Source organism: Arvicanthis niloticus, chromosome 6, assembly GCF_011762505.2.
Source record: "Arvicanthis niloticus isolate mArvNil1 chromosome 6, mArvNil1.pat.X, whole genome shotgun sequence".
Lineage (NCBI taxonomy): Eukaryota > Metazoa > Chordata > Mammalia > Rodentia > Muridae > Arvicanthis > Arvicanthis niloticus.
The window spans coordinates 17,658,930-17,669,710 of record NC_047663.1 but is presented as its reverse complement, the minus strand read 5'-3'; the positions used below and the strand labels follow the sequence as shown (position 1 = coordinate 17,669,710).

Below are 10,781 nucleotides of genomic sequence, written 5' to 3'. Positions count from 1 at the left end.
CCCCCAGTGTGTCAGCAGCTATTGTATGCTGTTTAAGTCTTGTGTAGAGTGGGGACGTTGTCTTTCTTTCATAGGTGAAGATGGTCAGGGAAGATAGGTAGGTGCCAGCGCTGGTAGGCAGCAGAGACAGGCTTTGGATCAGAATGTATGATGCTCTGATAGCAGCATGCCCTGCTTGGAGGAAGACATAAGAACCAAAAAGGGCCCTTGGGAAAGAAACTTCATCACTGAGACCCAGTCAGTGCCAAGGGCCGAGCGCCATCTCCAACCTAGGCGTCTTGCCTAATGTCAGGCAGTTTCCGGTCATACACGTTCCAGATGTCCTATGGGCTGGGTTTGGGAAAAACTCTTACCTTCTAGGGTTTGATTTGTTTTTCATTCTTCATATTCTCCCTTCCTGGCATCAGCGGATACTGGCAAAAACGCAGTGAATTGTACCTACAAGAACGAGGAGGACTGTGTCGTCAGATTCCAGTACTATGAAGACACCAGTGGGAGGGCCGTCCTCTATGTGGTGGAAGAGCCTGGTATGTGAGCCCGAGGCCCCGTCCCTGCCCTTAGGAAGAAAGAGACAACCCTGCTAGGTGGGAATTTCTCCTTGTAACTCTTTCAAACAAAACAGGCCAGAGAGGTAAGGGGTATGTATTATTAAGTACGAGCAAGAAGGCTACTCCTTGGGGCTGGAGAGATGGCTCACGTGGTTAAGTGCACTTGCCGCTCTTACAGGGGACCTGAGCTTGTCCCAGTACCAAGATCAGGTGGTTGACATCTAGCGTGACTCTCAACATTTATATATGGGCTAGAGAATAGAAAAGGGTATCTTCTTCATTTTGCTTAGAGAGTCCAGAGAAAGCTGTCGTGGGAAGGGCAGAGAGGAGGCTGTGGATGACTGTGAAGGAACACAGATGTCACGGTTTTTACCTTGGCTCCCTACTCACCCCTGCCGTAGCCCATGCTCTCCCCGCTTTGTGTTTCAGAAGGGTGTTAGGTCTTCGCTGTTGTAGGCTCTGCCTCTTTGCCACACAATCTGCTGGTGTTCCTGTTGGCCCACTAACCTAAATCATTTGGCTTGGGAGACTGGGATTATATAGTCATCTGATATGGCCAAACAACCCGGGGTCTGGGTATGGTCACTTTTCAAGTTCTCAGCCAGTACATCCATTCGTTTCACACTGTGAAATGGGATCCCCAGGTCTAGTGACCTACAGGTGCCCTTTGACTTTGTGGTGCTGGACGTAGAACTTGGGGCCCTATGTGCCTGCTGTATTTCCCAGTCAGACCCTCAACCAGGGGCCCACATCTCCTACCCCCTGGCTCTGCCTCTCCTTTTACTCAATCCTCATGATTTCCAGGGACTCTAGCTTGGAGCAGCACAGGCAGCTGGGGGGTCCCGAAGCTTAGTAAGAGTTTATCCTCTTTCTCTTTACCACCTCATGGCCTTGTAGATGTTTTCTTTGGAGGGCTGAGTCACCACAGGGCAGGAAAGAGCATTTCCAAATGGATTCGGCCACATGGACTGGGCCTCTGAACTAGGCTCTCTTCATTCTCGGCTAGGGCTGCCAGAAATAACACAGTATGTTCTGTGCAATATTTAGTACACACACAAAAATAGTAACTTGTTTATCGGAAGTCAGATCGATCTGGACTTCCTATATTTTTGTTTACTCCACCTGCCCACGCTCCCGAGGCTTGCCTGGCTTTGGGTCACCCACTGGCTATGAGGGACCTCTAGAGGCACCTGTCTCTGGTTGCCTGCCTCCTACTCCTGGTGGTGACTGACTGTTTTCCTCTAGGATTCCACCTGTGTTGCCCAGACCACTATGTAAAAATTTCACTTTGAGGTTTGAGGGTCAGTCCTATTATCCCAGGCTTTCAAAGACTTCGCAGTTGTTTTTCCCAGAAGAACTGGGGCCCTTTGCTCCTGGCAATTTGGACACTGGAACCTCACAAGCTCCCTCCAGGAGCCCCTTAATTATCGATAGGTTGTAATTTGGTGGGTTGGGAAATGGCCAGGGTGGTTTGTGGTAGTGGTGGTTTTTGTGTAGCATGTGGTGAGCCGAGGGTGTCTGTTTAGAGAAGGTGGGAGATGGGGTGGAAAGTGGGTGTGACTTCCTCTCCAGACTCATCAACACCCATACATACAAACACCTGGTTTTGTAACACTGGAGGCTGCCAGGATGGGTTCACTTGATAGACACCCAAGGTTTATGGGAAGCTGAGCTCTGTAGAGTAGAACCAGATGACCTGTGGATAAGTATCATAACTTCTGTCTGCTTTGGTTATTAGATGGGTAGAACCAAGAAGTCAGCTTCCAATAGGGTTAAGATTTTTAGATTACTGAATGATCTTGGCTGGCAGGCTTCCTGGTCTCCAAGGATGCTGAGAAGGGCTGTTGAGTCTGCAGCTCTCAGTGATGTAAATATCTGAACCAGGGCAAGGAGGTGCACATGATGACAGGATAATAAATGACAAGGCTAGGTATGAGATACCACCAATGACAATGGTAGCTTCTGTTTACTGAGAAGTTAACTTTGTGCCAGGCACTGTTCTGAATTCTTTAAATCTATTTAGCTCAGCCATTCTTCATCACAAGCTTTTGACTGTGAAGACTTGTTCTATTTTAAAGATGGAGAAGCAGGAAACAGACACCCAGAAAGGTTAAGTTATTAGAAGTCAAATAAACAGTGTAAGCATTAAAGCCAGTATTCAAACCCAGGCAGTCTTGGATCCTGAATGCCCAGTGGCACAGACCCAAGGACAGGTCACACTTTGCCTGTGTTTAGGGGAGACCAAGGGAGAGGACTCTGGTAAGTAGATAACTAATGTTCTGAATATAAAAGAGTTAGCTGCTCTCACCGCTAGCCAGTGGCTGCTCTACAGGAATGTGAGTTCTAGGATTAGCAGGTGTAGGTGTGTGTTTGAGTGTCTGTGTTTATAATGCTAGAGCCCAAGGCTTCATGGAAGGTAGCAGGGTGTTTACCACCAAGCTTAGTTACTCCCCAAATCAATTTTTTATTTAAAAAATTTTGTTTTTTAGATTTATGTGTATGAGCGACTTGCCTCCCTGTATGGGTGTGCATATGCATGGCTGGGTGTCAGTGGAGGTCAGAGAGGGCGTCAGGTGATCTGGAGCCGTAGATGGGTCTGAGCCACCATGTGGGTGCTGGGAGCTTAATCTGGGCCCTCTGCAATAGCAACCTGTACTCTTAGCTTTGGAGCCATCCCTCCACTGAATTTTAAAATGTACACTTGGGTGAACCGACACCAGATGGGTTAGGTTCAGCCCGAGAACCCAGGTTTAGACCACCCAGGGCAGATGATTGCTGTCCTAAAGATTGTCCCTTTTAAAAAGTAATGAACTGACTGTTTTTGCTGGTCCCATCTCCAGTTCTGTATCCCTTTGTTAAGATCTCATTCCTGGACATCTCTGGTGACTCCTGTTCCCTCTGTCCTTGCTTCCCAGAGTGTCCCAAGGGTCCTGATATCCTGGTGGTCCTGCTGTCAGTGATGGGAGCCATTCTGCTCATTGGCCTTGCCACTCTGCTCATCTGGAAACTGCTCATCACTATCCATGACCGGAAGGAATTTGCTAAATTTGAGGAAGAACGAGCCAGAGCCAAGTGGGACACAGTGAGTGGCTGTGCTGTGCTTCATGTTCTCCCAAGTCTTTGTCTCAAGAACCCGAGGTTGAGGTGGGAGGTGCTCAGTGGTCAGTCAGCCTCGACAGTTTTTCTCCAGTTATCCTTCTGTTCTGGAAACTGGGAAATGTTTTGACTGTTTTGTCTGTATGTGTCATGATCCTCTCTACCTTACAGTGACCACATGTCATGATCACTGAGCACACACAGGGAGACATTGTGACAAAGGGAGAAGCTTAACTGCCCAGTTGAGGGGACAGGACAAATCTATATATTACACACCGTATAGTGGCAATGAAGTCCAAAGTTTAAACACGAATGGAAAGTGACGTAGTAGCTAACATCTCCTGAGGGCTCTGCAGAACTATTCTAAATGCTTCTGACACTTTATCTCCATAACAGCCCTTCTGATGGATTCTATAGCTAGGGAAACTGAGGGCAGAGAAGTAAAGTAGCTTGCCTGACAAAGAAAGGGATGAGGTAATACAGGAATTACTTTCGGGGTCAACCTCTTAGATGTCGTGGCCTTACATCTGTTTACCTCATTTTTCTCCTTTCTTGCAAATGAGAGGTGGTAGCTTCCAAACCTGGCTCCTCTGGAGACCCCAGAATGCTATTTAACCCGATTTAATCCAATCAAACATGCATTTAAACAACAAAAACCCCATGCATGTGTGTTTGGGCCATGGTGTGTTTTCAGAGGTCAGGGGTCAACCTGCAGGAGTTCTTCCCATGTGTGTTCTGAGGATCTGACTGAGCTGCATCATGCCTGCCACCAGCTGCTGTGCCACTGTGCCAGCTCGCCAGCACATCGGATGGGCATTTTTTTTGAGAAGTCTGTATATTTAATTTTAGTCCACTCTCCTCCTGTTCATTTAATTTTTCCTGGACCTACCAAGTGACCAATTAACTCTCTGGTATCCAGGATTAGGCTGAAACTTTGTTCCTGGTAACCCCAAACTTTGTATCCATTGGACCCAAGAAATAGAGATGTTTCTGTAGCTCAGTGGTTCTCAACCTTCCTAATGCTGTAACCGTTTAATATAGTTCCTCATGTTATGGTGCTCCCAACCATAAAACTATTTTGCTGCTACTTCATAACAGTAATTATGCTACTGCTGTGTACCGTAATATAAATAACTAGTATGCAAGCTATCTGAAATGTGACTCCATTGGGATCACAGCATGAGAATGCTGGTGTACAGCATTCGAGCCGCTGAGGGACTTCTCTAAATTTCTTGTCACAGGGAGTGTTCTAAATCTCTTGACTACCATTAAGGAGGACTCATTACTTTTTGTTAGGAAGTAATTTGGGACACCCAGTGAAGGCACACAACAGGTCTGTGGGTAGCAACTGATTTGAGAGATGAGATAAAAACAAAAATTATTTCAGCAAAAGCTAGATTCTGTGTTCTGACCTCACATTTTCCCTTCTGGCTCCCATCGCTTGGCACTGCCTTGATGGAGGGAAAGAAAGAGTAGGGACAGAAGAGGAAATGGGAGAGATGGGGTGAAACGGTGCGCTATTCAGAGACTGCCAAATATCCTTCCACCTTGCAAAGTGATGGACTGAATTAAAAACCCTTAGAAACAGTGGCAGACCAGCAACACACCATCCCTCTCCTCTTCTTCTTTCCTATCTGTTCCTATCCTAAGAGTAGATGTGTAAATATAAACATTGTCTGGGTTTCACAGTTCACTCCAGAGAAGGATGTCCTGGATAAAATTCTCAGATGTTGTTTAACTGTTTGGGGTAAGGAAGTGCATGGAGCTGACCATGGATTCTCCTCTGTTCCTTCTGCAGGCAAACAACCCACTGTATAAACAGGCCACCTCCACTTTCACCAATATCACCTACCGGGGGACTTAATGAGAAGAGGTCATCCTTAGACCATTGTCAGATGATGCCAGAACTGTGGGAGTCTCTGCCATTATGTTTACAGAGGACATTTTTATGTGTGTGTGTGATTTGGGGCGTGGGTTGGGGTGGGCTTGAAGAATGTCACTATGTGGGAATGTATCTCTGTGTGTGTACATATGTATGTGTTGAGTGTGGGGAAATGTGTAATTTAAAACTTGTGATGTGTCTCATAGGCAGAGCTCCACAGCCTTTGTCCTCAGGATCCCTTCCCAAAGGACTCTTCCTGCTTAGCTTGAGGGGACTCATGATGCCCGGCAGGTGCTCATTACCTCTGAGAAGCCAGCTTGCCTTGTCAGGCCATTCTCCCAGAAGAGAAGGGCAGGGCTGAGGTCCCCCCACTCGTCCCCCATTTCAGAGGAAGTGATGTCAAGTCTTGGTTCTATACCGACTTTGTAAGTTTCTGGTTTTTGGACCTGACTGTCAACAGCTACGGTAGAAAGTGCTTTGTGTTGAAGCTCAGTTGAATCGTCTGTGCCTCTGCTCCCCTCCCCTCCCTCGGGCTGAAGATGGAGTTAGGGGAGGATGGAGTCCTCAAGAGTTGCCTGTGTCTTTTGCCAACACCTCAGTCCTGCTGTGGTTCTCTCATAAGGAAAGTCCTTGCCACCTGGCTCTTTGGCCTATTGATTGTGCGGGTGAGGATGGCAGGGCCACTCAGGGGTCATGCATGGCCTGGGGTGTGTGCCAGCACCTCCAAGTTTATAATCACAGCCATTCAGAATTGCCTCATTGGTAGCTCTTCCCTGGAGATTTGTGTACAAATGTCATTGTTGTGTCAACACCATCTCTTACCTCCTGCTTCCACACTCTCATGGCTACAGGCTTTTGCTATGAGCTGAGGATCTCTGTCTTGGTCAGATGCTTTCGCCTCAGGGGAGAGCGCTGTGGTCAGAGCTGGAGGTCCATCCCCACTCTCTGGGCCTTCTGCTCATCTTTCTAGGCACCTCCACACACCTCGTTCCATGCCTCTGTGTGCTTGCTACACCCATCCATGGGGGTGAGTGTGTTTATCTACCTCTTCGGTGTCTTGTAAAGGAGTCATCCCCATGAGTCTGTTGAGCAAAGTGCCAGGGAGGGGTTGAAAGGCCAGTCAGAGCTGCATGTGTGGCCTGGTCTCCTGTGGGCTAGACAACCTCATTTTATCTCAGCCTTTAATCTGGGAGGCCACAAGTGCAATTTTATTTTATTCCCTAGGGGGACACTCAAAGCTATGATGAGGTCCAGTAACTCTAAAGAAACATGTAGATAAACATACTTGCATTATCATATTTGTAATTTTGTATGATGACAAAGGAGAGCATAAAAAACCCACACAGACTGTGTGGCATCATTCTGAGTAACTTGCCAGTCAATTGCTGCATCTGTAAGGGGCTTCCCCCTTCCTGTAAGCATGTGAGGTTGGGTATGTGGACACAGTGAACCTTTCTCGGGGAGGACAGACTGGCTCTTCTGTTGTCTCAGCAAGAGTGGTTTGCTCCGTTGGCAATGACTTAGATCTAACATTAAAAACCAACGCCCACCACCCAAAGAAAAGAGACATATAAACAGCATCTTGATGATTAAAGAACTGAGTCCTGCCCTCAGGGTCTCTGTCAAAACATTTGAAAGTTAATTCTAGAAAGCCGCTTTTTTACCCACCCTCTGGAGTTCAGTTTTCTTTTGGACCAGGTAACTTGGAAGGTATTTCAAGTGTCACTATTATTTTAATTTTTTTGAAAGATAGGGTCTCATGTAGGCCCGGATGGCCTTGAACTTGCTACGTAGCCGAGGATGATTTCAACTTCTGATCATCTTTGCCTCCACCTCTCAGGTGCTACAATTACAGGCATGTGCTATCATGCCTGGTTTATGCAGTGCTGGAAATAGAACCCAGGATGTCACAAGTGCTAGGCAAGGACATTACCAGTTGATTTGTATTCCCAGATTTAGTAACAACATCCTAAGATGCTGAGATTAAATATGGCATCAAGCATGTGGTCAAGATTCTGTCTGTATACGGGGAATGGAATGTTGCCCAGTGGTAGGACAAGCACTTATGGAATGTCCTGGGTTTGATTCCCAGCACTGAAAACGTGTATGTGCTCGTGTGTGTGTGTGTGTGTGTGTGTGTGCGCGTGTGTGTGTGCATGTGTGTGTTGGGGGTAAGTGAGTGTGTGTGTGTGTGTGTGTGTGTGTGTGTGTGTGTGAGGGAGGTGCTGTTGCTAGTGTTTGTCTTTCAGATTCTGAGACTGAATGTTTTGGCTTTCACGAGAGCAGATGCTATTCTTATAACTTGTCTCAGCGAGTCTCTTTCCTTCTCAGACTCCCTTCATCTTTTGTTAGTGGGTGCATGTGACATTGGTTTTCGTCCAATTCGTTCATTCTTGTTCACTCTGCATACATTTGCATCTGCATACGAGGGAGGACCATCAGTAAGGAGCAGCTGATCCAGATGTTGGTGTGAAGGGCAGGCCTTGAGTACAGGGATCTGCCAGTGACTGTCCTCTTTTACCCTTGGGGTTACTCTTGGCTTAGGTGGTGGGACTGCAGTAGAGGAACCGGGGAAGATGGTTAGAGATCCGACCTTTAGCTACTGAGGCAGAGTCCGTGAGACTAGAGTGGGTTTTTCTTTAGATAAGATAGTTTAGGTGAGGAAACTAGCAGGGGAGGAAGAAAACATATTAAAAGGGTGAGAGGCGAGTAGGAATCTTGTCTGTTTCTGGAGTGAGGCCTGTGGTGCTTGGGCAGCAACGCTGGTCGGTACACGGACGTATCTGTGGCTGTTCTCACTGGAGGCCGAGGAACAGTCTGTGTGGTATCCTGAGGATGAACATCTACAATTGCTCTGGCATTGAATATGCAGCACAGAGGGGCCGTGCCAGTTCTCTTCCAGGTGATTTGGGTCCAGTCTCAGTGTCCGAGGACAATGGGGACAAACAGCATGCCTGGCAGGTGGCTCCGTTCCAGTCCTCAGAGATATTCTGAAGCTGCCCACACCACCAGGATATTTCTCTTTGTCCATTTCTGGTTGAAATTACTTAAGAGCCTTCCTGACACCCTCACCACCTCCTCTGAGTTGTGTAACGAAAAATTAAATGTGCTTTCCAAAAGAGCTGGCCTAAGGCTACCCCAGTGTTGTTATTTCTGTTTTTCCTGGGTGCAAAGAGTGTCACTGCTTCAAAAGTGACTATAGCAAAAGTATGTAACAGGTTGGTGCCTGCTGCTGGGGGAGCTGGAGCTAGCTTCGGAGTCCAGAACACTGATATTTTCAAAACGAGCAGGTTACTACTTTCTAAGGTTTTATTTATTTATTTATTTATTGTAAATTGGGGGTTATTTAGGATCTTTGAAAACAAAGCAGAACACATTGTCAGTATGGTCTAGGTTTTGCCTGTGGCACTCATAAATAAGTAAAGGCTTAATGACAGATTATTTGCAGGCATTTACATGCCTGACCTCTACTTAAAATGGCTAGTGGCAAAGTACAGTATCACCTAGAAAGTTATATATATATTTTTTAAATGCAGTTAAGAGACTGGGGAAGATGGCTCAGTGGTTAAGAGTGCTTTCTGTTCTTCCAGAGGACTGAGTTCAGCTCCCAACTACCTGCAATTCCAGCTCTAGGGGTTCCCTTTCAGGCCTCTGTGGACACCTGCATACACATGTATGTACACCCAGACACAGTCAGACAGAAACACACATACACACTCACACACATGCTCACAAAGACATGAAAACTGACAAGTCTCGTCTCAGAACCACAGTCACACATCCTGAGAAATGTTGAGTAGTCCTGCTGCTGTGAGGGTGTGGGCCCACAAACCTGGGGAGTGCAAGCGAGTCACATCATAAGGCCTCTTGATACAGTCCCGAGACACGGTGAACCAAAGAGATATAGGAGGCTGCCACCAGGGAACAGGACATACCTTTGTACAGTAAACCTTGAAGAAAAAGTACACACTAAAATAATGTTTGGTAAATACACAAGCAGTAACAGAACTATTGTCAAGTATTCTGTACTGTACACCACTGAATGTGTTGTACTTTGGCAGCAAGAGGTTCACTGACATGTGAATAAGGAGATTATGATAGCTACAGTAACAGTGATATGGAAATTCAACTCTTTTACAATCACATGAGACCACTGTCATACACACAAAATATTGGCATATGTCATGTAAGGATTAAATAATAAATGCAGAGACCCATAGTCATACATTTTACACACACACACACACACACACACACACGAGATAGTAGATAGTGGATAGATAGGAGATAGATTCCTTGGAACACTCAGCTGGCATGTTAAAGTGGAATGACGTTTAAATGTGTGTCACCATCAAATCTCTCCCCCCCTAGAGCTCAAGGACCCCATGGAAGAGGAGGCTAAAAGAGTGTAGGAGCCAGAGGGCATGGGGGACACCAAGGAAACAAGACCCTCTAAATTAGTATGAACAACACTCCTATGAAGTCACAGAGACTGAAGAGCGTGGATAGGGTCTGTATGAGTCTACACCAGATCCTCTGCGTATGATGACGCTCAGGTTAGTGTGCTATGGGACTTCTGAGGGCGTGAATACCTGGGTCTCTGATGCTTGTGCCTTCTCCTGGGCGCTTTTCCTTCAATTGGTTTGTCTTGTCCAACTTTGATATGATAGTTTTTGTTTTATTATATTTTATTTTGTTGTATTTTATTATCTCTTAGAAGCCTGTTCTTTTCTAACAAGAGACAGAAAGGGAGTGGATCGGGGTGGAGGGGAGGTGGGGAGGAGCCGGGAGGAGTAGAGGGAGAGAAAACTGTAATCAGGGGATATTCTGTTAGAAACGAGTCTGTTTTCAATAAAAGGGAAAAAAAAAAAAGCAAAGAAAATCTGAGGGCGGAGACCAGCAGTCTGTTCCCGATGATTTTGGCGTATGCTTGTTTGAGAGTAGCTAACTTGAGAGTGCTTGATGATAGCTGTGCTGCTGGGATGCCCATGTCCTGCCAACATGGGTGTTTATCACTAATTAGCTCAGTTACTACACTGTAGACACGGTAGCCAGGTGGAATTTTGGGAATGTATGGCAGTTGCCTTGGCAATGATGTGGGGTTGCCTAGATGTGATGTCACTAGGTTCGGAGCCTGATACCAACAGTAGCTTCTTCTACCCTTTCCCAGTTACCACTGGATGATTAAGCCTATGCACCTTCTGGCTTTAGCATCTCCAAACTTAAGAATATCAATAGTCTGACCTGTGGATATC

The 10,781-nt window shown here is 46.4% G+C and overlaps 1 protein-coding gene across 1 annotated transcript in view; it reads left to right on the top strand.

The window, feature by feature from the left end:
- Positions 1-8,647, top strand: part of Itgb3 (integrin subunit beta 3) — a 57,089-nt gene extending 48,442 nt beyond the window's left edge. The window contains exons 13-15 of the mRNA XM_076935628.1: positions 408-527; positions 3,464-3,630; positions 5,443-8,647. Coding sequence (XP_076791743.1) covers positions 408-527; positions 3,464-3,630; positions 5,443-5,508 — 353 coding nt within the window. The 3' untranslated portion in view covers positions 5,509-8,647. The remainder of the gene's footprint in view (positions 1-407; positions 528-3,463; positions 3,631-5,442) is intronic.
- Positions 8,648-10,781: the final 2,134 nt, after the last annotated feature.